Genomic DNA, 27569 nt, shown 5'->3' with positions numbered 1-27569 from the left:
GTGAAATGTGAGAGAGAAGGATTTCCATGGAAGAAGACTTGACAAATCTGGAAAATGGGTGTTAAAAAGTTGTGTGGCTGTGTTGATGGAGGTTTTGTAGACGGTTCAAGCAGCACGCTGGCTAACCGTGTGGATTAGGCAACGCATCGCTCGCGGGCGGCGTGCGTGTCTGGCGCCGTGCCGGCACGACGGCGATCGGGACGGGGATCGATGGATGGGTGTGGACGGCATTACGTGGAGGGCAGTTCACGCGTGACCAAAAGCAGGCACGCACGCAGCCGCAGATGGACCTCCATCGCTCGCTAGCTAGCTGGACATTGCTTTGCTTGCCTTGTCCCCGGAGGGAGATTACTCTGCGATCCACACCCAACTCGTCCGATCGCCACCAGCACGTCCGTGTCCTGGGCTCCTAGCTAGCAGGGTGATCCACCGTGTTTTTTAGTGTAAGTTGATCCGTTGCATTTGTATATATATTTTTTCACTTTTTGAGGGAACTTTGCAATTGTATATGATCGTCGATCCGGCAGGCCATGCAAGCATGTTATCACGGGGACGGAGGAACTATCCAGGTTGCTGCCGGCCGTCATGGCACATACGATCTCCCTTCCAACGCCTTAAGCATTTTGCAACACCTGTCGTCTCACAACACATAATAATGTGACAAGGAACTAAACAACTACATGATCATATAATCTACTCCTACGTGCACGTTGATTCCGTTGATCTCCATGGGTGGATGGATGTATCGGCAGATGCGTGCGTGCATGCATCGCAATAATTGAGCGCGCGCGTCGGAGGCACGTTGCCATCCATCCATGCATCCATGCATCGGTGCCTGCCTGCTAGCTTTTCTTTCTTTCTTCTTGGAGTAGCAGAGATTGTAGATGAGATTCGAGTCAAAGGCAGGCAGCTGGGACGCTTTCTCTGCCTGATGGACGGATGATCATGCGCTTCCTCAGCGCCAATGGGGCTCATGGATCTCGTCAGAGGGGATTAACAAAAGGATTAGCCCAGCTGGCAGCACACTTAACAAGTACCATTAGCAGTACGACTCCTACTCTATCTACTTTGATCCTCCTACTAGTGGCTAGTTGATCCGTAGCTTCTCCTTACTTAATTGTAACCCATGCCACCAGCTACATGGAACGGAGGCAGCATTAGAATACGGGGGCTACACGTTCTAGCTAGGACTCACCTGCCTCTTGGGCCTTGCCTTAACATAATCGCTTAGTTAATTAACACCTGTCGATCCTTCACGAGATGGCCTGGGATTAGATTCCAACCTAGATTGGTAGATCGTTACAGCTAGCAAGCTAACCAAGAGGTTAATCGCCACTGGAGCGGACGGAATCCGAGAGGGATCGTATATCCATCCAACGTGCGCTCTATTCACTTGGCTGTGCGCTAGCTCTGTTGACACACATGCACGCACCTATACTGATTCTGTCTGTACATTCTAGAACTAGCACATATTAGTACCTAGTTGTTGATGGGATCAAGTTGCATGCGCGGGTTAGTGTCAGAGTTAAGCGCAAGGCACCCAATGATTGATGGACTAACTGCCATGCATGCATGGGCCTGTATATGTACCTGTATATATACGTTGAGAGTCCATCTGGTGAGCAGGAACTATTTTGCGTGATCAGTACGTACGGTCCGATACCAAGTTTGGCCAGGCACGCAGCGCATCACCAGTCGTCATCTGCGCTTTTTCCCTCACAAGTTTTTGCTCCTCCTCTTGCTAATTTTTTTAAATAATACATTTTTATATTAAATTACAGAAATATTACGCCGAAAAAATAATTTTCAAAAATAATACACCGTCGGCCCGCTGCAGGCCGACTGGACCTAATCGGCCCACAGCAGGCCGATCGGCTTGCAGCTGGCCGACTGCTGGCCCGCCTGGCACGCGTCGGCCTCTGGTTGGGCTGGCCACGTCGCGAGGGGGAGGGAGGGAGCTGTCGGCGTGGGCGCGCCCCTGTCGGCCTACCGCGGGCCGATCGGCCAGCTGCTGGCCGACAGGGTGCTGCCACCTCGCGCGCGGCTGGCCGGCTGCTCCCTGCGGCCTTATCCTCCCCTTCCTCCCTTCTTCTTCTGTTCTTTTCTGTTCTTACCTTCTCCTCTCTCTACACAAAAATGGCACCAATTTATACACCTAAATGAGCAAGTTTTTCGCGATTTTGGCACCGTGAATGGATTCAACTCAGTTAGGGCAGCCAAAAGAGGTCTCGATCTACTGATGGGGTAGCTCGTGGTGGTCGTGGTGAGCATTTTGGTGGAGGTGGTGGTGGTGAAGTTGGGGCAGTGTGGTGGAGGTGAAGCTGTTGTTCGTCGTTCTTCGTTGGAGGCGGAGCACCGACAGTTTGGTGGCCGCCATTCGTCGTTCTTCGTTCGCACGCACGCTTCAATGGTATATTTCAGCCCATATTTTATTTTTCGTAGGTGCTCCGGTAGTATTTGTTAATATGTTTCGATGTGAAATAAATTAGGTGTGCGATTATTGTTATTTGCCCCGGTAGTATACGTAAATATATTTAGATGTCAACTAATTAGTTGTGTAAAAATGTGTAGTTGCTCCGGTAATAATCCGTACTATATGTGGATGTCAAGTATTTAGAAGTGTCAGTATATGTAGTAGTTCCGGAAAAAGGTCCGTAATATAGGCAGTCCAGTCAAATATATTAATCTGTCAATATTTGTAGTTGCTACGGCAAATATTCGTAATATACTTGTAGGTGGGTGAATTGTATTAGTTGCTCCGTTAATATTCTGTAATATATAGCTAGGTAATATATAGACATGTCTAATATTTGTTAGTGGGGATATTAAGTTGTTGCTTAATACTTGTATTTCGTTGTTGAAAAAAATAGGTGAGTCGAGATGTCCGATGTAGTGAAGTTCAGATTTTACTACGGTCCTGGTACTGTCCAAACAACTAAGTTGGGAGCAGATCTGAGTGAATTTACTCACATAGAGGTGCCAATGAGCGCACCACAAACATGGTCTGTCAGTCAGTTGAAAAAATGGATTGCGGCAAGTTTAGGTCTTGATACTGAAACACACACCGTCGGTGTTCATGCATTGTGGACACGGTCAAGTTCAAAAATTTACTTTTATTTGAGGCCAATAGAGGGAGACTCCGATTGGGTGCGGTGGTTACAAGGTTGTGAACGAAGGGGATGCAATCCTGTTGCTTTAGTGCTTCCCGTCGTGAAGGAGGTCACTGCACATGAAGGCGAGGGTGGCTACGAAGGACAGAGCAGTCAGGTAGAAGGAGGAAATGCTTATGGTTACGAACAAGGACAGAGCAGTCAGGTAGAAGGAGGAAATGCTTATGGTTATGAACAAGGGCAGAGTAGTCAGGTAGAAGGAGGAAATGCCGATGGTGATTACAATGGCGAGGTGGACGCTGACGAGGTAGATGGGCACATGCAGAACCAGATGGAAGAAGAAGACACCGATGTTGAAAGGGGTCATGCCGATGATTCTGACGAGTCAGATGAAGAAGAAAATGCAAAGGAGGTCCCGAATCCTGCATGGTGGAATCATGACTTATCATCTGCAATGACCGTGAATGATGGACATGATTCAGCCTGGCAATATCACCAGAACAATATTGCGACGGGTGCTATGTATCCGAACAAGCAAGCCCTGAAGGATGCAATAATTAATTGGGCAATGTCCACGCAAAGGGTTTTCACACTTGTTGGGTGATAAGTGACTTAGTTAATCACACTTGTCTTATTCCCTGCATCCCTCAAGATCATGCCAACCTTTCATCCACGCTTATTGCTCGATTGTTTTACGATGAGATAGTGCAGGGCAAAGCTATGGAAGTGAAGGCAGTCCAGACAAAAGTCTTCGCCAGGTTCAAGTACAGAATTTCTTATGGCAAGGCTTGGAGGGCTAAGCATCGGCGCTTGAGAGGAGATTTGGTTCTTATTTTGATGCATATGACTCTGTTGTCCACCTCCTCCACACCCTGCAGCAGCGGAATGCAGGCACCTATATCGATATCCAAGACATGTTCATGCCAGAGTTCCCAACTGTGAGGGTGTTGCATCGTCTCTTCTTCTCTTTCGGTGTATGCATCGAAGCTTTCAGGCATTGCCCACCGGTGATATGTGTTGACGGTACTTTTCTCACAGGCAAGTACAAGGGTCAGATCCTGACAGCCATAGGTCAAGACGGCCAAAATCAAGTCGTCCCACTGACATTTGCTTTTGTGGAGAGTGAGAACATTGAAAGTTGGACATGGTTCTTCAGGCAGTTGAAAATATCAGTTGTGAAGGAGAAGCCCAATGTGTGCATCCTTCATGACATGCATGCAGGTATACTCAGTGCGATAAGGACACTGACAAACCCAGGCCCTGAGGAACAAGTTCCATGGCAGGACTTGCAGAGCCGTTGGTGCATGCGTCATCTGGGGGCTAATTTCTTCTCGCAGTTTAGAAATAAGAACCTGATGAATCTGTTCAAAAAACTCTGCAAGCAGAACCAGTTATGGAAGTACAATTTGATACGCGACAGACTTAATGTGTGCACGCAGAGACACGTGAGGGACAGGAAAGCTGCAAGAGATGCAGCGGTGAGGGCACATGTTGAAGCAGTAGCTGCACAGTTGGCAATAGGAACAGCTGCCGTGGAGGAGGAGCCTATTGGGCTATGTGACCTGCCAGGCTTTGACCCACCTGGTACTAGGAGATGGCTCGGGAGGTCGATTAAAACCTTCGAGCAGTGGATAGAGCATGAGCCTCTGGAGAGGTGGTCTTTGCTACATGACACACATGGAGCAAGGTACGGTGTCATGACAACGAACCTCGTGGAAACATACAACTTTGTCCTCAGAGGAAACCGGGCATTGCCACTTACAGCCATCGTTGAGGGTATTTTCTTTGGCACCGTCAAGTATTTCAGACATAGACGTCAAAAAGCAGAGCAGCATATTTTCAACAACCCGAATACACGGTACTGTGAAAGAGTCACGAAGTACATGGACAACAAGATGCAAAAAAGCTAGGTCACACACTGTAGTCACCATCGGTAATCAAGAAAGAAGGTTTGAGGTCCGCTTAGCCAACAACAAATTCGGATGTGCAAATGAGTTGAGGACGCATGAGGTGAAAATTGGTAATGAAGCCTGGCCAACGTGTGAGTGCACATGCAACAAACCGAAATTGCTTCACCTACCTTGCTCACATGTAATTGCTGCTTGCGGGTAGCTTGGAATGGACGCAATATCGTTTGTGTCTCCATTTTTTCTGAAAGAGTCTGTCCTCAATACCTGGACAGGTGAGCTGATGGGTTTTCGATCAATGGGTAATTTCAACAGCGTCAACCCCGCTGAAAGGCATTACATTCCAAACCCAGAGCATATGCGTACAAGTAGAGGCAGAAGGCAGTGCCAACGCACCCGGAATGATATGGATGAATCTGACGCAGGAGGTCCGACTAGGAAATGCATTCTATGCAATGAATTTGGCCATAGGGACACTAATTGTCCCACTTTCGTCACTGGGCGTGGACGAGGCAACCGGGGAAGAAGAGGAGGTAGAGGCAGTAAAGGAGTAAGGGCGAGAGGAAGAAGCTAAGCTAGCCGTAGTATGTTCTGAATTTGTATTAAGTGTGGCACTATGTTCTGAATTTGTATTAAGTGTGGCACTATGTTCTGAATTTTTATTAAGTGTGTCACTATGTTCTGAATTTGTATTAAGTGTGGCACTATGTTCTGAATTTTTATTAAGTGTGGTACTATGTTCTGAATTTGTATTAATTGTGACACTATGTTCTGAATTTTTATTAAGTGTGACACTATGTTATGAATTTGTATTAAGTGTGGCACTATGTTCTGAATTTTTATTAAGTGTGACACTATGTTATGAATTTGTATTAAGTGTGGCGCTATGTTCTGAATTTTTTATGTGCAGGAATGTCGGGAATGTGGTTGCTGAATGGGGACATTGATAGGGGTCATCGTGCTGCGATATGGTATGAGCGCAAGCTTGAGCCTCTGGTCACTCGCACTCCTAAGGAAAACTGGATGGTACACCCAGGATGGCTTCAGCAGTATGTGCTTTATTAATTTGCACACTGACATGCATATTAATGGGAGACACTAACTGAAATGTTCTCTAATGAAGGTTGAAATGGGCCGGCCTTTTACCTTTCGCGCGTCTGGTTGAGTCTATCCCGGGTGAGAAACGTCTTGCCGTCGAAGGGTCCTTGCTGATCTGCTTAGTGGACCGTTGGAGGCCAGAGACCCACACGTTTCACTTCCGATGGGGAGAGATGGCTCCTACTCTGGAGGATGTGTCACTTTTGCTCGGACTACCGTTGGCAGGTCATGCCATAGGACCGTTGGACGCACCGGCTGGTTGGGAGTGAGCTCTTACACAACGTTTTCATGGTGTTTTTCCGGATGCTCCGGATCCGGTATGAGAGCATCACGGACCTAAGTATGAGTGGTTGCTCAATTTCCGAGTAATTTCCCCTACCTCTTATCTTCAATCGTGCATACGGTTTTACAGAAAATAACTGCGTCTTACTAAAACTTTCTCTTTGCTTAGTGCAGATCCAGAACTTCCAGGCGTCGTTGACTGCGGAACAGATCACTCGGAGCCTGGAGGCCTACTTAATGTGGCTTTTCGGCAAGGTGATGTTCACAGAGAACCATGTCACCACTATTAGCACGCTCTACATCCCTATGGCACTCGAGATAGCGAGTGCTCAGACGGCGGATCAGATCAGACAGAGGAGTTGGGGTTCGGCGGTCTTAGCGGCTACATACCGAGGTATGTGCAACGGTTGCCAGCTTACATCGAGAAAGTCAGCCCTTCTTGGATGTCCTCTATTCCTACAACTTTGGTCGTGGGAGAGGTTCTCTATAGGGCGACCAGATGTACGTGTTCGTGAGCCTATAGACGCCATGTTTGATGTTGACGGCATCGACATGCCTACTTTCGGTCTGTGTTGGACACGCCGCGAGGTATGCACCGTGTTATAGTTTAATGCAACTTTTTTCTACACAAGAGATAGTTCGATGCTAGCGGCTACTAACTTTTGTTTTCTGCAGAGACGCTTTGCTAGTGATCAGACCAGGAAGGCATACACAACATTGAACGAGCAGTTCAATGCTTACACCGGGGTCATCTGGCAGCCCTACACGGAAGCAGCCATACAAGCGAGATACCCTGGTGGTATGTCTGTGCTATGCACAAGGGACCGAGATTACTGGATGACAAAATCAAAGATCATCTTTGATTTCTTCGTCGAGGAGATGGCACAACAGAGGGTTATGAGGCAATTTGGTCTTCTGCAGTTGGAGCTGCCTCCCCCTATAGAGAACCCGGTGTTAGCACACATCCACAGGTATTAACCAGTTTTTCAATGTTGCATTATCTTTCATAGTACTCCATTCGAAGCTTTAGGTAATTGTTGAACACACACCACAATTTTAGGAACAAGAAAGGGCATGACCAGGACAACTGCTGACTGGCTAGTTAGACTAGAGTCGTATGTTATAGAATGGGAGACAGCAAACACACATCTATGGCACGAGAATCACAATTTTGATCTCAATGAATTCAATCTCTATTTGCAGCGCTACATGACCGGAACACGGTTACGCATCGTTGAGCACTCCCACCCAGAGAAGATAGCGGATCCTACTCCGTCGGATATGTACCCGAGCTGTGACACGTCGGGCTCTAGGCAGTACGCGGTAAGATATATTTTCTTTAAGTAATGTTGTCACATAATTTGACGTGCAAGAGACAGACATTATTAATCGTCATTGCAGGCTACCTTGACACACGAACTCTACGACAACGTGACCACCTTTGGACGATCACTGTCGTCTGGACCTCTTGTTCAGCACCGTCCAGTGCTACAGCCCTTCTTGGAACGAATTCAGAACAAGATACGGACTGTGTACGAGTCTATCACGTGCACCCGGAGAACCGACGTTGTTCAGCACCAGCAGCAGCAGCCGCGTCACTCCATGCGCCGACATCAACCACGTCCACGTCTAGCACATCAGCCGACAACCAGGCCACCCCGTCTTGACCAACCTGGCAGTTCAACGTGGCAGCAACCACAACACTATGGTCCCATGTCGAGCTTCGTGTTTTCTCCACATCCACAGTAGCACGGTCCCTCGTCGAGCTTCTTGTTTTCTCCACAGCCACAGCAGCACGGTCCCTCGTCGAGCTTCGTGTTTGAGCCAGAGCAGCCGTCACAACCAGCAGGTAAGTGTCTTCATATTTATTGTTTTCAATATTAATTGAGGCGACCTCATTCTTCATGACTAAACGTTCCATCGTGCAGGAGCCTACGGATATCATGCGTCTATGTCGGCATCACATGATACGTGGGGGAGTGATCATCCCAGGGTGAAAACTACCATCGAAAGGATAATGGGACATCTCAACTACATTACACTGGAATGCTTATCCACCTCCGTATGAAGGGGGTTTTATAGGTAGAGAGGAGAAAATGGCGGGAAAGAACGACTGCAGTATGGCGGGAAACAGTTGGCGGGAACATATGGCGGGAAACGGGTGGCGGGAAAGAGTTGGCGGGAACATATGGCGGGAAACGGGTGGCGGGAACATATGGCGGGAAACGGGTGGATGAGAAACGGGTGGCGGGAAAGAGTTGGCGGGAAAATATTGAGGGGAAAGGGTTGCGCGAAAATACGTCATAGTTTTGAAAAAAAATCTGTAATATCGTACGGGGCAAAAAAAAATCTGTAATATGGTATGCATGCACCAGTCGGCTCACAGCAGGCCAATTAGTTCCTGTCGGCCCACAGCAGGCTGACTGGACCTTGTCGGCCCCCAGTTGGCCGACTGGACTTGACCTGGTGGCCGACAGGCCAATCGGCCAGTAGCAAGCTGATAGGCCCCCAGTCGGCCTGCTGTGGGCTGACTAGGACCAGTCCGCCTGCTACGGGCCAACGGTGTATTATTTTTGAAAATCATTTTTTCAGCGTAATATTTGTGCAAATTAATAAAAAAATGTATTATTTAAAAAAAATAGCCCTGGATGAATTGATAGGACTATAGGACTACATGCATATCGCATGCATACATATGCAAAAATGCAAGGTTTAAGAAATAAATTAATCGCACTCACTTAGTCCCTAAAATAAAAACATATTCGAGAAAATCCCTCAAATAAAAACTAAAAATCAAAACATTTAAGTATTACCCTTCAAGAAGAAAGAAAATAAAAAAAAGAAATAATAACAAAAATTGCACATACTTTACACAGAAATTACGCATTTCTATTACACATTTAAGTACTAGTAGCATATAATAATAGAATTTTCGCAAAAACAAATTTTCCTAAGAAGGAATGAGAAAGAAAATAAAAATAACAAACTTGCTAAGAAAGAATGAATTTGTGGCATTGATATTTTAAGAAAAATAAAATAAGTAAAACAAACAATGACAAAATGTGCATACTATTTCACAGAAATTGCACTTTTTATAATATGCAAGAACAAACATATAATAGTGGCATTTTCGCAAAAGAATGTTTCCCACAAATGAATGAATTAGTGGCATTGGTAGTACCCTTAAAGATGAAATAAATTAAATTAAAGCAAAAGTAGAATCAAAATAATTAATTAATTTTTCTATGGAAGAATGAATTTGTGGCATTGACATTGCACTTGAAGAAGAAAGTAAATGAAAAAAATAAAAACAAATCAAAATAAAGGAAGTAGAAACTAAAACTAGATAAAAAAATGAAGTTTTATAAGGAAGAATGAAATAGTGACGTTGGTGTTACCCTCTAAGAAGAAATAAAATATTTTAGTAAACTTGCACACAAATTTGCATTGAAATTGCACTCTTTGGTATGCAAAATAATAATCATATAATATTGCAATTTTTGCACCTATTGTATAGTACTTGTCCGTATATATTTAAACTCACCTAACATTCCAAAAATAACCTGAAAATAAAAATAATAATATACTAATAAAGAAAAACAAAAAACACATAAAAACAGAAAATAGAAAAAACAAAGGGAGAGACGGAGGGCCTGGTCATCAGATGGGCTACATAGAGCATGTTGGGTTGCACAGCTTAATGGGCCAGCCTGTTAAGGAATTGACAGACCCAAAATAAAGGGGCCAATAAAAAATTTCCAGCCCAAAACAAGACATATCACATAGCAGAAAAAAAAGCACGAATCTTGAAGCATCAATCAAAGGTCAGAAAATTTGACTGACACAAATTTAATTTTCAGGCAACTTACATCTAGCTAACGTGTATTTTCTTAGTAAAAATTTATGATGCAATAAACCCGGAGGAAGAGATTAGTCATTAACTCTTGTATCAGATTATATAGTCATTTGTTGATAGGATTATATAGTCATTAATGGGTCAATCAATTTTTAAATTAAGAAATTTATTTATTGAAGAGAGATCAACATCAGCCACCTTAGAAAAGTCACAGGCATAATGCATATTGGCCAATAAGTGATGGTGAAATTTGATATAAAACGATATTGGATTGTGAAAAGAGGCTACACTAGCATGTTTTATTCCAAGTTCCTGATTCTCATCGTCGAGTGTGACCACAAGGGTGAACAACAACAGAGAACAAGGCGGCTCCCGCAACGCTCGCTAGGGAGACTCGGGCGGTAACCCAATACCGTCACCACAACGCCTCCCACGACCTTTACCTTCCCGGCGCCGTCAGTTGACGTTACCATCTGCGGAGAGCGGTGGCAGGCCTTTTTCTCTCCTATCGTGCTTTACCCCAGCTCATGTAATGCAATACTAAGACCCCCAGCTCATTCTAACCTATAAGGTGATTGGGAGACTCGGCTCCAGGAGGCGCGCTCGATCTCCTTCTATTTGACCCATCGAATGATGGTCAAACGGGTCGTTTCTGTGTTGTCTGACGTTGGATCATCGCGGTTGGTTTTGACCTCGCGGTGCACACGCGGTTGGGAGATCACGCCCTTTCGTCCCCATCACATCTTTTATGTTTTGCGTTTCGACCTGAATAAAATGTTGGCGCGCACATGGGATGCGAGCCACATGACCGACGCCGAAGCTCCCCGGCTCACCGCCCTCGTTCCCAGGCAGCCACACTGACCGTCGTGGCCAGCCGCGACCACGGTCGACCGTCGCTTGTAGTTGTAATAAAACGTACGACCGATTCTAGCTCTTTGTCGCCGGCGGGGTCTCGGTCTTCAACTCCGGTGTCGCCCTAGGTTGCAGCATACGTCGTTTCCGGTTGTAGCTCCTGCCGTGGATGCTTCTAGCTTGCTGCACCCCCACGGTCCCGCTTCTTGTCTTCAACCTCCGACAAAAATGCCGCCCGTGGCCGCCGTGGTCGGTTGCAGCAAAATCCGTGGCCGTTTTGTAGCACCATTGATGCCGGTTCTAGTAAAAAACTCGTTGCACCAAAAATCGCCACCTCATTGTAGCACCGAGTTCCAGCCGGTTCCAACATCCCCTCGCCATGATTCCAACATTTTGCCACCGTGGTTGCAGCAAACGTCGGCGTGGTCACCGTCGGAAGTTGCGGCTTCCAGCATCTCCTGCCCATGGTTCCAACGTCTGCGCCGTGGATCTAGTATCCGCACTCCACTGTTGCAGCACCGCTATCCCCATGTGATTACCATGGAAGCTCGGACACTACTCATGGTCGCGGGAATTGCCAGACAGTTCCAACATCTGGGCATGGCAGTGCCAACATGTTAGGTGCATGGTTGCAGCACGTGGCCCCGTGCGAAGATGCAGCTGTGAATGGGAGGGGAAAAGGGGAAAGGCTTGCCAAAGAGGTAGAAAAGTAGCAGAGGGGATTCACCGGTGGTGGGGCTCATCGGAGCTTGGATGCGGCGGCGCAAGCAAGAGGTGAGGAGGCGAGGCAAGAGGACGAGCGCTCTTGGGGAAAAGAAAGCAAGTTGAAGAAAGTGGTAAAGATGTGCGTAAATTGTGTGGATGAGCGGTACAGGGATAAGAACGTGCGTGGTGCGCGCGCGACCCACAAATGCAGGGTGTGCGTGCATGTGTGCGAGAGAAAAAGAGCGGGCGCCACCGGACGATTGAAACGTTTCCTAATTTTTTTAAGAGTAAAATACATTGGTGGTTATTGTATTTGTATCAAAAGCTCATTTTGATCACTGTATTTAAAAATACGGTTAATACAGTCATTATATACATATATTGGTAATTATACAGTCCCTGACTCCACATATAACTTCGTATTTTATCTAAGGCTGAACGGTCAAACTTCCTGTGTGGCAAATAATGTAGCCTATCTTCTCTTTACATACGTGAGTCTCATCTCTCTCCCGCTCATATGGACTAGCCAACTAAGCCATATGGCACGCTTTTTTATTGCTTAGTATTATTAGTGTCAAAAACGCTTTTATATTATAGAACGGAGAGAGTACAAGATTGTTTTTATAAAAACACACAACGTACACTAGCACGCATGCACCCGTGCGCACACTAACACACACACGCTGGGAGGCATGCACACGCTCGTACACTAACCTAGCACACACCACACTCACCCGGACGACGAAGCTGAGACCTCCAGTCGTGCTCCGGCAGCCACGCCATCATCATGCGTGCGCACGGCGAGGGGAGCGCCCCATTCTGGGTGTCGTCGCTGTTGGCCATGTGGCCACCTCACGAAGACGGAGAACTGGTATGCGCTGCCCCGTCTTTTTTTTTAACTGAAGAGGGGTCTAGAACGACCCCGAGCTTTCGTTTAACACCAAAGTGGTGAAAGTACAAAGCTCCTACAAGGACTCCAAAGTAAAATACGTAACAAACAAGCCCCTGACTTTTACATGGAGGACCCCAAACTGAAAGCACGAAACGCGATCGGGTCCCTATCAGCCACCGCCCGGATTGAACCTCAGGGGACGAACCACTTGGCGCGAAGAAATCGCCATGGCCGCAACACCTGCACACCATAGCCTCCGAACAACAGCTGGATCTGCCTCCCATAAGGCACGCACGCCGGGAGGAATGGAGTCGGCCGCCATTCGGCCAGAAGAAGCAGTGAACCAGCGGAGACCGGCAGCCAATCGAGGGCGCCGTCGCTCCACCATGGAATCAACTACTGATATGCACGAACTCGATCTGCAGGCTTCAAGTATCTGCAACGCCCCCGCTCCTCATCCACCACCAAAGTGAGTTGAAAGAGCAAGCAGCAGTAGAGGGCCATCCTCCAGATCAGGGAAGACCTCAGGCTTATTGGGGAAAGAGAGCTCGCACCAGATCCACTCCCATCTGCCTCCATCCACCATGGATGGCCGGCCTGGGAGGCTACTGGTAACCACCAAACACTGCCTGGATTTGTTGATGGGGAGCTCAAGTACGGCATAACGCCAGACGCCACGGAGGCAAGACACAACCTACACCTAAACCTAAGACTACTATGAACAGAGGGAGACCGACCACCTAACCCATCCTCACACCGGACGGCAGAGCCGCCGGAGAGAGAGAGAGAGGGAGAGGGACAGCGAAGGAGTGCACAAGGAGACTCTCAACAGGAGCAGGGAAGAGATGGAGAAGAGAGACTTCCTCTTCTCTTCCGTTTACATGGTGAGCTATGTCAGGCGTGTGATGAAAGCAGCAGAGTCTTGTCTTGCTACTCATATGCATCAACCGGGATCGGCCAGTCATCAGTGCCGCAACGCGGCGAGCGGTGGCGGGCAGGACTCCATGAGCTGCATGCCGAGGCAGTGGAGGGACTAGTGTGGAGATAGCTGCAATGCCGGCGGGTGTGCAGTGCGTACATGGTACGTGTGTGCGTGTGCGCGCGCCCTGCGTGCATCCGTCCTAGCGGGTTCATGAGGAGCAATGCTACACACACGGGATTAATTTTACGGGGTTCACGGAGAAGCTGTGGTGGGTTTTCCTGATTGGGTGGAAATCAAGGTGAGGGGCCCCATCCCAGCTGAAAAGCGCAGGGGTGGGGGTGGGGGGAGGTTTGATTAGTTGAAAAGAGCCCGTAATAGCTAGTAAAAACCCGTGAGTCTAGCATTTTTCGGGTTCATGAGTGTGTGCGCGTGCACTGTATGTTGCTGCATGCTCATGTAATCATGTGTACAAAAAGAAACCACTATGGATATTCACAATAAAACCTACAGGATTAATTGGCTAGAACTCGCGGTTTGCCGACGCGAGATATTAGGTTCAAATCCCAGCTTGTGCATGTCTTTTCCCCCCTTTGTTTCTTTCTACCCGCACACTGACAGGTGGGTCCTGCACAAAGGAAGACTACTTTATTTGCCATGTAGCAAGTTTGACTGGTCAGCTTACATAACATACAAAGTTATACGAAAGCCAGTGACCGTATAATCACTGAAACGCGTATATAGTAATCGTATTGATCGTATTTTTAAGCACAGTGATCAAAGTGAACTTTCAACCCGAGTATAGTGACCGCAGATGCATTTTACTCTTTTTTTAACTAATTATCTCTCATCGTTATTGGTCTCCCCTAGCTACAAGGGCGTGACTAGGTCTCAGTTAATTAAGACTTAATCAAGTGTCAGTCAAGTGATATAAGATGTAAGAAAAAAATCCGAGAAAAAATTTTTACACCGATGTCAATGTAAGATCTCACGAATATAGCATCGACTAAGACATAACCAAGTCTCAGCTGAATAAGATTTAGCAACACCATTACAACAATGCATCAACCTACACCACGCTCCAATGCATCCTTTTATTTTTGAGAAAATACGTTATATAACATTGTTTCCTTATTTGACACTGAAAAACTTTTACTTCCCTATATAACACCGTGTCTAAATTTTATGTTTTTTATGACACTTCCGTCCATTTTAAGCCTCAACGGTGTCAAATGATACCTGAAAAGACCTATTTGCCCCTTGCTGGTTTGTGACCAAAATTTTGCGTGGTAGTTTAGCTTTAGCATGTGACTCTATCTGGATGGTTGTTCGACACAATTTTGTACCAAACAGAAATTAATTACTGAAATTTTTTCTTGAATGCGGAATATACAGGGAAGGAAACATGCCTCATTACATGCATCCAACAGTCAGCCGAGGCCAAGGCACAACCTCGAGCCCGGTGTTCGTCAATGTGGTCGACTGCATGAACTCTGGCCCGCCAGCCACCATCATGACCAACCGCGGCGCTCCGCACAAGCTGTTTGAAAGTGTTTGTTCCCTGTATGGCTGAATACACGTAAAATTGCGGTCATATATCACATGAGGGGCTAATAGTTCTTTTCAGGTGTCATTTAACATCGTTAAGGCTCTAAATGGATGGAAGTGTTATTAAAAAAAGATTCAGTGTTAAATAAGACAACAAATTTTAAAACAGTGTTAAACAAGAAATTCTCTCTTTATTTTTCATCGGGGCTTTTTGTTTCGAAAAGGAGGGACAAGAAACCTGGCTTATTTTTCAGCTTAGGAAATTTCTAGGGCTGTTTAATACTATCCTTGAGCAAGCTCTGGATCTCCGCCGCGAACTTCTCCATGGCCATGGTTGGCAGTGCGACCGGCACTGCCACCGCGTCCGTTCCGTCGCTGGTCTTGACAGCCACAAAGAAGGCACTCCCGAACTTGATGCCAGAGGGCCCGCCGTACACCGGCTCGCCCCATCCGAAGTCCACGCGCTGGAACCCAACGTGCCGGAGGTCAGACAGAAGGAACATATTTGCCCTGGCCAAAGGCGGCCGGCCACGGAGCACCAGAAGGTCCGCCGTGGAGCGCATATACTCGGGAGTCACCGACGCCTTCGCCTCCCGCACCTGCTCCACCACGTCTGCCAACGAGCAGCTGAGCAGCGTGCCGGCGGCCATCACCACGGTGACGTACGCGCAAGCGAAGCCGTAGTAGCCGGCGGGGAGGCTCAGGGCGCTGCTGTGCCTCCTCACGCTGACGACGGTCACCAGCCGTGCCTCCTCGTCGGACCAGAGCGTCCTCAACGCCGCCGTGCGGGCGCGCCACAGCACCGCCGCGAGCACCTCGAAGCTCGTTGCCCTGTCTCGGAGGTGAGGCGGCAGGCCTTTCTTGATCGCGGCGACGTCCGAAGGGCCGAACACGAAGGCGCGCCTTACAATGTCATCCTCGGTTGGTATGGGCGTCCGGGGCACTGGATCGTACTCCGGGTGCGGGAATGAGGGCGCTGGGGGCCTTCGTGCGTCAAGCGACTCGCGAGACCAGGCAGGCGCGATGGTCGGCGCAGGGAGACCTCGAGCGAGCTCGGCGACGGCGTTGAGGAACTGGATGAACCCCGCGGCGTCACACATGGTGTGGTTGAAGCTATGCCACACGGCGAAGCCGCCGCACAGGAGCCGCGTCACCTGACCATCGGCAAGAAAAGTTGTTAGCCTCAAACTGTGCGTGGATAATGTGTGTGCTCACGTGCAAATATGAAATGCTTACCTGAATGATCACCAAGGGGCAGTTGAGCACAGCGCTGGAGCCTTCCACCTCGAAGCAGAGCTCCTTAATCCACGGGAATGGCGGCATCAGCCCGGGCACGTCGACCTCGAGATCTGCCAGTCGCACGTCAGCGTCCGCCTCGACGAACGTCACCCCTTCGCCGGTGCAGTCGACGACCAGTTTCCGGCCCCCCACCTCGCGCAGCCGTCCGGCGAGTGGGTAGTAGTGCACCAGCGCCTCGGACAAGGCTCGGCGGATGATGTCCACCGGGTCGCCGCGTGCGAGCCCGCCGCCGCGGTAGAAGAAGATGCCGCAGATGTGCGACCGCAGCTCGTCTTGATCGTCGACGTCGGAGAGGCGCTTCCTCTCTCGCGATGTCGTCGGCGAGGCTGGGCCGACGAGCACGGGCTCTCTCCGGAGGACGGTGAAGCTGAGCGTGGACATGACGGGGTGTTCTAATTTTGTTCGGTTGTTTCTGCATGCAAAAGGTATCAAGTGTCCAGAGTCTTGTGCCAATGTACTGCGCCGCTCGTTCCTAATCCATTACTGTACTGTTACACCTTTGTCCTTCGGCAAATGCCTCAGACCACTCGTTTCTAATCCATGTAATGTACTGTTACACCCCTTCACTCTTCGGCACGTGTAGGCTCTAACCCCTGTCAGGAAGCTCATGGGTGCTGTAATCATCGAAACATTCTCCTCATCAAGATAACAATAATGCTAGACCTACAGAGAAACTACGATTGTTTTACTTAAATTTTCAAACTAATTCTCTCTCTCCCACCAATTTAACCAGAGTGGGCCTCTTCACCTCCCTATTACCAATCATAACTCCACATCAGCTTGCTCGTAAAAATATTAAGTAAGTTTTTTAAGTAACCTTTTGCAGATATATCATTACTCTAACGGATAATCATGCTCATTGGATCCATGTAAATAAATGGATCAAATCGAACAATGTGGGATAATCTTAGCCATCATCTGGCCTTCCATGGTTGGCTTCGACCCCAATAACTGGTAGACGTTCGTTGGGGGAAGGGGAGGGGGGTGGAGGTGGCTTTGCGGATGATTTGAGTGGCTGTTTTAATGTAGAGGGGTGGTAACTTTAGTTGTAGGCGTTTGCAGTTTTAAATATTTTAAAAAATATTTTTCACGAAAATTGCCGTTGTAGGGGTTAAGTATGAGCATGCGAATAGGGAAACAAATTTTGGAGCTCATGAACTAGCCCAACTGGCTAAGTTCCAGGCCAGTAGGGTCTGGTTGGATGATCCTACCCCCTCTACTATACCTCTCCTAGTGAACTATGTAGCATTATTATCTTTTAAATAAAGAGGTCTTTTAAGGTAAAAAAAAGCGGAGTAAAATTCCGGTTTTGCTCCTCTAAACCGCACCTAACCTATCTCCTATATGCGTTAGAGGAGTAAAAAAACATTACTTCATGGCCACCCAGACCGTTAAATATACTCGACCGCTCACTGCGGGAGTAAAAATCCCCCCAACCACTTGTCAACCTCATCCATCCCGGCGGCGCCCAAGCACCCTGCTGTCGGTGTCAAAACCAGCAGATCTCGGGTAGGGGTCCCGAACTGTGCGTCTAGGATCGATGGTAACAGGAGACGGGGGACACGATGTTTACCCAGGTTCGGGCCCTCTCTATGGAGGTAATACCCTACTTCCTGCTTGATTGATCTTGATGAATATGAGTATTACAAGAGTTGATCTACAACGAGATTGTGATGGATAAACCCTAGAACTCTAGCCTATATGACTATGGTAATGAATGTATCCTTTCCGGACTAACCCCTCCAGTTTATATAGACACCGGGGGGATCTAGGGTTTACATAGTCGGTTACATAAGAAGGAATCTTCATAATCGGCCGCCTAGCTTGCCTTCCACGCCAAGTAGAGTCCAATCCGAACACGGGTACAGTCTTCGGCCTTCATGTCTTTACAGCCCATCAGTCCGGCCCAATGGATAACAGGCCGGACGCCCGAGGACCCCTTAGTCCAGGACTCCCTCAGTAGCCCCTGAACCTGGCTTCAATGACGAGGAGTCCGGCGCGCAGATTGTCTTCGGCATTGCAAGGCGGGTTCCCCTTTTTTCCGTACTCCAAGATAGTCTTCGGATGCGATAATAGTATCCGGACCTGTTACACACCATACACAACCGCAGAGAGAATATATTTTTACACGAGTTCCATCCACTGACAACTTTTCGTAGCGCGACAGTACGTTCGACCGGTCATAATTCCAAATCGTTTTTGTGTTCGATGCCCCACGTCCCGAGACGCGGTTGCCATTGGCACGTCTTGTCAAAGCAGAGATCGTGTCCCCTTATTGCGGGATCCTCATCAATGCGGGCATGGGTAACCCAACCGTGCCGTTTATACAGCCCTTGAGAATAGGCGAATCTTAAGGCGGGTGAGGAGGCGTTTAATATTCGCTGCCTCTATAAGGGGATAAGGATTCCCTCTTCCTCTCTCACGCCTTCTCTCTGTCTCCGCCTTTCCAATCTCGAGCTCCAGCGCCCAAGTTCTCATCTCCTTTCCACTCAAGCAACTATGTCCGGATCCGGAGGTCAGGGCAAGTGGATGGTCTCCTCCGTCAAGGAGGAGGACATTACTGAGCTTCGGGCGGCCGGATATTTGGCGAAGGAGATCGCCCACCGTCTTCCGGCCGAGGGACAAGTCGTCCCCACGCCGAAGCCCACCGAGAGGGTAGTATTCATCCCCCATTTCTTCCGCGGGCTATGGTTTCCACTCCACCCTTTCGTCCGCGGGCTGATGTATTATTACAAGATAGATTTCCATGATCTGTCCCCGAATTCCTTCCTCAACATCTCGGCGTTTATCGTCGTGTGTGAGGCCTTCCTCCGCATCCAACCCCATTTCGGGATGTGGCTCAAAGTCTTCAACGTGAAGCCGAAGGTGGTGGATGGCCAGCACGCGGAGTGCGGAGGAGCCATGGTGAGCAAGCTACCCAACGTCTCCTGGCCGAAAGGTACTTCCGTGGAGACAGTAAAGGAGTGGCAGAGACAATGGTTCTACATCACAGAACCCCGCGACACTACCGGGGCCGTGGCTGCCGAATTCCGCTCCGGTGCTCCCATGCGACTCACCTCCTGGGTTGAGAAGAGTCCGGACTGGTGTTCGCCCGATGAGCTGATAGCGTTGCAGACGCGCGTCCAGAGCATGATAGCCAAGGATGTCAAGCTCGTCAATGTGATCCAGGTGATGCTAGTTCGCCGGATTCTCCCATGCCAGCGCAGAAGTCGCCCTCTGTGGGATTTCAATCCGAAGAAGCATCAGACCCTAGTGAGGCTCTTCGAGACCACCCACGAAGATGCCTGGAAGTTGCTCTTTAAGGGCAATGAGAAACCGCCAGCCACAGATTCAGACCGTGGTCACGATTGTAAACACCTTGCCAGTGAGGTATGTTATTTTTTATGTATCCCCACCTTAATTGTTTCGACGATGATGTCTGAGCTTTTATTATTGCTTTTTCAGGACTGGATGGAGAGGTCGAAGCGGATCCAGTGTCCGGCTCCGCTGCCTGAAGAACCGGTCATCCCGCGTCTAGCGAAGATGCTGGTGCCGGCACCATATAAGGCGCCGGAGAAGAAGGCCAAGAAGAAGACCAAGGGGCCAAGAGTGGCCCCCGTCGCAAGGGCACTTCGGACGTGACGTCCGAAGACGACGAAGCTCATTCCTTTGTCCCTAAGGACAATGACGAGGAAGAGGAGGAGGAAGAAGAAAACAACCCTCCCCCTGAGGAGAGGAGGAAGAAGAGGGCGGCTTCGGTGCATCCGGAGTCGGGAACGCGCAAGAAGGGGAAGGGCGTCCCAGCGGTCAATACCGCGGGACGTTGACAGCAGTCCGGAACGACGCCCCCGAACTAAGCCCCCGGCCGCATCGTAAGTGACATGGCTCGCTCATGCGGACATCCGGCCCTTTCTCTTCATTATTTTGACATAGTTAACTGTACTATTGCAGTCCGGCCCGTGACCTTATCCAGCGATCCTCATCCGGAGGTTCGTTGGCTCCATCGGAGATGGCGAGCATGTCGCCACCGCCTGCTTATTCCCCCGGGGCCAGGGACGACATGGAGGTGTTGTCCCGGAGGATCGCTCCGAACCGGGGAGGAGCCCAGGACGCTGCCCGGGAGGCGCCACGAGGCGAGACCTCCACTGCCGGACACATGGGGGAGCCGATCCCCATGGAGACTGGCGAAGAGGGCCGCATCCAGTTCGGCCCTCAGCCGAATACGGTTCCGGAGACTCATATGGCTCCGGAGTCAGGCTAGCAGCCCCCTTTGAAGGAGGGGGGTGCGCCGTTTCCACCGGTGGCCCCTGTCCATCCAGGGGCGCTGAACCTGATGGAGGCGCTACGAGGCGCCCGTCGTGGACGAGCACCGTGTCCTTATGGGTGCGGTGATCGAGAAGGTTTAGTCCGCCAAGAGCGGACTGAATGAAGCTTGCAGCAACTTGTTGACAGGTTTCGAGGTAAGAAAGGGAAAAACCCCGTGTAGACAGTAGCCCTTGAGACACTGTCCGGTGTTCGGCGAGAAGAACTGGACAGAGGATCAATCCTTTGTTATAGGAGACTAACTTAATATGTATCAATAAGCAGGCGTCACTGTTGGCCACAACCTCGCATGCTGCCGAAATCTCTGAACTGAAGCAGAGGTTGGAGCGGACCGAGAACGAGCTCGGCGAGGTTAAAATTTGGCTCCAGGAGAAGCAAAGTGAATGACGGCTTGCTATGTGTTCGGAAAGATTAAGCGCTGTATATTGACCGCGGTGTCATAATATGTGCAGGAGCCGCGACCGAGGTCGAGGCCCTGAGGAAGTCCCTGGGCGAGGCCGAGGAGAAGGTTGTCCAGCAGCAAGCCGCCCGTAAGAAGCTCAAGGCCCGGGTCAAAGAAGTCCAGCAGGAGCTCCAGGATGCGGTGAAAAAATGCGAGACCTTGGAGCATGATGCGTCGGCTCAAGTGGCCGAACTCACCAAGGCTCGTCAGAGCGCGGAGACCGCACGGAATGAGGCCCAGGCCGCCCTCGAGGAGATCCAGGAGGCCAAGAAGATCACAGCGGGTAAGGCATTTAAGATGCAAAGCAAGTATGCGGAGAAGCAGTACCTTTTACTAACCCGGGTTTAGAGTTACCCAGGGGCTTTTGCGGATTTATCACGCAGTGTATCGCACGCCGTGGAGTTCTACCGAGCCGAAGGAGGGGGTTCTACGGAGAAGCTATTCTGGTCGCAATATGCGGCGTTAGAGCCTCCCGTGTCCTTCACCGATCAGCTGAAACAGCTGGTGGAGCTGCATAGGGTGGCCGAACTAGCCATGAAGGATTTGATAATCCGGCTATGGCCAGCCGAAGCTATGCCTGGCAGCTACTTCGGACTCGTGAGGCGGATGGTGAACGCCTGTCCTCGGCTGGACGTCGTCAAGCGCTCTGCCTTTATTGAAGGTGCCTGCATGGCCTTCGCCCGTTGCAAGATGTGGTGGGCGAAGATGAACGCTGTTGAAGTGGCCAGAGGGCCGCCGGAGGGCAAGGAGCACCGCACACCCGGGCGATACTTTGCAGATGTCATAGAAGGGTCTCGACTTGCAGCAGCGCAGTGCGGGCAGGACATTATTTTCGAATGAAAACATTCGTGTTGTCTTTGCCTTGTATTATGAAAACAAAGCCTGTTTTGTAATGTAATTTTGTTATGCTTTTAATTGTTTCCTCCTGTGCGGCCGTGTTGTATGTAATCTGAGGGTTGGCCAGTTGTCGGCTTGTGCCCTCACGTAGGTAGTACGGAGGTGTTCGGGATGGAATCTAAACAATCTTGATCCAATTGTATGGTCCTTGAAGGAGTTGTTTAACGCAACGAACAAGGCAATCAGACTATACAGCTTAAACGCCCTCACTTAGCCATAGGAGTTTTATAATAAAGCGTGGGCGCAGCCCCTGGTTCAAACCAGAGTGCTGTCAGCATCTGATTGGTAAGTGCCGATCTTTCGCATAATGCGGAAAAAATCTCCAACGATTTGTAACCCTCGAACAGCTGACCGGCTCTCGCCGTATCATGACAGTCAGTTTTCGGCTTTCTCTAATGAGGCGCTCATCTGGTCAAGGCCAGGGCACAACCGCAACAGTTCTCCCTTTACTACCCTAGCTGATTTACCGGAACGTAGGGTAGCAAGCACAGGAGCTGGGCAACCCAACTATTGACCAAAGACATGATTCGGAGCCAATGCATATAATGCTAAATTCGGGGTGCCGAACTTCTCTATAAGAAGTGTTCGGACTTTGTTGCCGTGTTATGGGGCGATGAGGAGCCCCTGGCAAATATGAAACGTACCAGAGTGTACGGTTGCTAGGAAATAAGTAATTGAAAGGAAAACAGAAGGAGAACAGAGATGGTATCTGTGGCCCTTGAACTTGGACCATGAACTATTTCCATTATAGTTGGATTAATGCGTCAAAGCGCATTGGTACAAAATAATGCCATAAGAAACCGGCTATTTGACATGCCACAACTAAAGGCGAGCTACGTGTGGGTCCTGAAAACAGATAGAATAATCGTTGGATTGGCCTCTAGGGCTGCCCTTGTACGCCTGTGCTCCATGTCGATCCGGTGTATTTGTCCTTTGACAGGACCATAAATCAGGCCGCCGAAAGAGGTCCGCATAAGAGAAACCTGCGAAGAAGGGAAAAAGGAAATAGTAAAGTTATATGTGTGTCCGGGATCGGTCTAGCCGAACTGTAGATCCCGGGCTAGCTTGTGCCTCCGTCGATGTCCATGGAATTTTGAGTGCGTAATTATGCACGCGTGGTACGAATGCCACTACTTCATCGGGACTGGGACGGAGGCCGAATTGCTAATTGAGCTCTTGACGAGCCGTGCTGTCCTGTTGCAGTGTAGTTCGGAACCTCTTAATGATGTCCAGGGGCTCGGCAGCCGTACTATGGTGCTGCTTGAGAAGGCCGCTCTGTACCTCTGCTGCTAGGGCGGCGGTGTGCTCCTCTGTTCGGAGGGAGCATTCAGTATTGCCATTGACTGTTATGACGACGTGTGGACCGGGCATCTTGAGCTTGAGATAAGCATAGTGTGGCACTGCGTTGAATCTAGCAAACGCGGTTCGTCCGAGCAGTGCGTGGTAGCCGCTGCGGAAGGGGACGATGTCGAAGATTAACTCTTCGCTTCGGAAGTTGTCCGGAGAACCGAAGACCACCTCCAGCGTGATTGAGCCCGTACAACGGGCCTCAACGCCTGGTATGACTCCTTTAAAGGTAGTCTTTGTGGGTTTGATTCGTGAGGGACTAATGCCCATCTTCCGCACTGTATCCTGATAGAGCAGGTTGAGGCTGCTTCCACCATCCATCAGGACTTGTGTTAGGTGGAATCCGTCGATGATTGGGTCGAGGACCAGTGCGGCCGAACCTTGGGGTGCCATGGGCATCCCCAAGGTGATCGGAAAATGGAACAAGGAGTGGCAAGAGCCTAAGCTTGCGGATACTAGTTGGGTGATCTCGACGATCGAAGGTTTATATGCTTATATTAGTACCTAGTTGTTGATGGGATCAAGTTGCATGCGCGGGTTAGCGTCAGAGTTAAGCGCAAGGCACCCAATGATTGATGGACTAACTGCCATGCATGCATGGGCCTGTATATGTACCTGTATATATACGTTGAGAGTCCATCTGGTGAGCAGGAACTATTTTGCGTGATCAGTACGTACGGTCCGATACCAAGTTTGGCCAGGCACGCAGCGCATCACCAGTCGTCATCTGCGCTTTTTCCCTCACAAGTTTTTGCTCCTCCTCTTGCTAATTTTTTTTAATAATACATTTTTATATTAAATTACAGAACTATTACGCCGAAAAAATAATTTTTAAAAATAATACACCGTCGGCCCGCTGCAGGCCAACTGGACCTAATCGGCCCACAGCAGGCCGATCGGCTTGCAGCTGGCCGACTGCTGGCCCGCCTGGCACGCGTCGGCCTCTGGTTGGGCTGGCCACGTCGCGAGGGGGAGGGAGGGAGCTGTCGGCGTGGGCGCGCCCCTGTCGGCCTACCGCGGGCCGATCGGCCAGCTGCTGGCCGACAGGGTGCCGCCACCTCGCGCGCGGCTGGCCGGCTGCTCCCTGCGGCCTTATCCTCCCCTTCCTCCCTTCTTCTTCTCCCCTTCCTCCCTTCTTCTTCTGTTCTTTTCTGTTCTTACCTTCTCCTCTCTCTACACAAAAATGGCACCAATTTATACACCTAAATGAGCAAGTTTTTCGCGATTTTGGCACCGTGAATGGATTCAACTCAGTTAGGGCAGCCAAAAGAGGTCTCGATCTACTGATGGGGTAGCTCGTGGTGGTCGTGGTGAGCATTTTGGTGGAGGTGGTGAAGTTGGGGCAGTGTGGTGGTGGTGAAGTTGGGGCAGTGTGGTGAAGGTGAAGCTGTTGTTCGTCGTTCTTCGTTGGAGGCGGAGCACCGGCAGTTTGGTGGCCGCCATTCGTCGTTCTTCGTTCGCACGCACGCTTCAAGGGTATATTTCAGCCCACATTTTATTTTTCGTAGGTGCTCCGGTAGTATTTGTTAATATGTTTCGATGTGAAATAAATTAGGTGTGCGATTATTGTTATTTGCCCCGGTAGTATACGTAAATATATTTAGATGTCAACTAATTAGTTGTGTAAAAATGTGTAGTTGCTCCGGTAATAATTCGTACTATATGTGGATGTCAAGTATTTAGAAGTGTCAGTATATGTAGTAGTTCCGAAAAAAGGTCCGTAATATAGGCAGTCCAGTCAAATATATTAATCTGTCAATATTTGTAGTTGCTACGGCAAATATTCGTAATATACTTGTAGGTGGGTGAATTGTATTAGTTGCTCCGTTAATATTCTGTAATATATAGCTAGGTAATATATAGACATGTCTAATATTTGTTAGTGGGGATATTAAGTTGTTGCTTAATACTTGTATTTCGTTGTTGAAAAAAATAGGTGAGTCGAGATGTCCGATGTAGTGAAGTTCAGATTTTACTACGGTCCTGGTACTGTCCAAACAACTAAGTTGGGAGCAGATCTGAGTGAATTTACTCACATAGAGGTGCCAATGAGCGCACCACAAACATGGTCTGTCAGTCAGTTGAAAGAATGGATTGCGGCAAGTTTAGGTCTTGATACTGAAACACACACCGTCGGTGTTCATGCATTGTGGACACGGTCAAGTTCAAAAATTTACTTTTATTTGAGGCCAATAGAGGGAGACTCCGATTGGGTGCGGTGGTTACAAGGTTGTGAACGAAGGGGATGCAATCCTGTTGCTTTAGTGCTTCCCGTCGTGAAGGAGGTCACTGCACATGAAGGCGAGGGTGGCTACGAAGGACAGAGCAGTCAGGTAGAAGGAGGAAATGCTTATGGTTACGAACAAGGACAGAGCAGTCAGGTAGAAGGAGGAAATGCTTATGGTTATGAACAAGGGGCAGAGTAGTCAGGTAGAAGGAGGAAATGCCGATGGTGATTACAATGGCGAGGTGGACGCTGACGAGGTAGATGGGCACATGCAGAACCAGATGGAAGAAGAAGACACCAATGTTGAAAGGGTCATGCCGATGATTCTGATGAGTCAGATGAAGAAGAAAATGCAAAGGAGGTCCCGAATCCTGCATGGTGGAATCATGACTTATCATCTGCAATGACCGTGAATGATGGACATGATTCAGCCTGGCAATATCACCAGAACAATATTGCGACGGGTGCTATGTATCCGAACAAGCAAGCCCTGAAGGATGCAATAATTAATTGGGCAATGTCCACGCAAAGGGTTTTCACACTTGTTGGGTGATAAGTGACTTAGTTAATCACACTTGTCTTATTCCCTGCATCCCTCAAGATCATGCCAACCTTTCATCCACGCTTATTGCTCGATTGTTTTACGATGAGATAGTGCAGGGCAAAGCTATGGAAGTGAAGGCAGTCCAGACAAAAGTCTTCGCCAGGTTCAAGTACAGAATTTCTTATGGCAAGGCTTGGAGGGCTAAGCATCGGCGCTTGAGAGGAGATTTGGTTCTTATTTTGATGCATATGACTCTGTTGTCCACCTCCTCCACACCCTGCAGCAGCGGAATGCAGGCACCTATATCGATATCCAAGACATGTTCATGCCAGAGTTCCCAACTGTGAGGGTGTTGCATCGTCTCTTCTTCTCTTTCGGTGTATGCATCGAAGCTTTCAGGCATTGCCCACCGGTGATATGTGTTGACGGTACTTTTCTCACAGGCAAGTACAAGGGTCAGATCCTGACAGCCATAGGTCAAGACGGCCAAAATCAAGTCGTCCCACTGACATTTGCTTTTGTGGAGAGTGAGAACATTGAAAGTTGGACATGGTTCTTCAGGCAGTTGAAAATATCAGTTGTGAAGGAGAAGCCCAATGTGTGCATCCTTCATGACAGGCATGCAGGTATACTCAGTGCGATAAGGACACTGACAAACCCAGGCCCTGAGGAACAAGTTCCATGGCAGGACTTGCAGAGCCGTTGGTGCATGCGCCATCTGGGGGCTAATTTCTTCTCGCAGTTTAGAAATAAGAACCTGATGAATCTGTTCAAAAAACTCTGCAAGCAGAACCAGTTATGGAAGTACAATTTGATACGCGACAGACTTAATGTGTGCACGCAGAGACACGTGAGGGACAGGAAAGCTGCAAGAGATGCAGCGGTGAGGGCACATGTTGAAGCAGTAGCTGCACAGTTGGCAATAGGAACAGCGGCCGTGGAGGAGGAGCCTGTTGGGCTATGTGACCTGCCAGGCTTTGACCCACCTGGTACTAGGAGATGGCTCGGGAGGTCGATTAAAACCTTCGAGCAGTGGATAGAGCATGAGCCTCTGGAGAGGTGGTCTTTGCTACATGACACACATGGAGCAAGGTACGGTGTCATGACAACGAACCTCGCGGAAACATACAACTTTGTCCTCAGAGGAAACCGGGCATTGCCACTTACAGCCATCGTTGAGGGTATTTTCTATGGCACCGTCAAGTATTTCAGAGACAGACGTCAAAAAGCAGAGCAGCATATCTTGAACAACCCAAATACACGGTACTGTGAAAGAGTCACGAAGTACATGGACAACAAGATGCAAAAAGCTAGGTCACACACTATAGTCGCCATCGGTAAT

At 49.0% G+C, this 27569-nt stretch overlaps 1 protein-coding gene across 1 annotated transcript; it reads right to left on the bottom strand.

Moving 5' to 3' along the window:
• Positions 1–15337: 15337 nt before the first annotated feature.
• Positions 15338–16901, bottom strand: LOC123050650 (benzyl alcohol O-benzoyltransferase-like). The gene is made up of 2 exons (XM_044473411.1): positions 16406–16901; positions 15338–16323 (listed from the first exon to the last, which is right to left on the bottom strand). Exons 1-2 carry the CDS (start codon positions 16847–16849, stop codon positions 15436–15438), a joined length of 1332 nt encoding a protein of 443 aa, XP_044329346.1. The 5' UTR covers positions 16850–16901; the 3' UTR covers positions 15338–15435.
• Between the last annotated feature and the right edge of the window lie 10668 nt (positions 16902–27569).

The sequence above is a fragment of the Triticum aestivum genome, chromosome 2D (genome assembly GCF_018294505.1).
Source record: "Triticum aestivum cultivar Chinese Spring chromosome 2D, IWGSC CS RefSeq v2.1, whole genome shotgun sequence".
Classification (NCBI taxonomy): domain Eukaryota; kingdom Viridiplantae; phylum Streptophyta; class Magnoliopsida; order Poales; family Poaceae; genus Triticum; species Triticum aestivum.
The sequence above is the reverse complement of the archived record's forward strand: the minus strand, read 5'-3'. Positions and strand labels throughout refer to the sequence as shown.

Bases quoted from the DNA above. Each gene is read 5' to 3' on its own strand.
- LOC123050650 (XM_044473411.1), bottom strand. From the start codon at position 16,849: ATGTCCACGCTCAGCTTCACCGTCCTCCGGAGAGAGCCCGTGCTCGTC. The intron at 16,324-16,405 runs GTAAGCATTTCA...GCCGATGGTCAG, and splicing joins GCCCCTTGGTGATCATTCAG to GTGACGCGGCTCCTGTGCGG.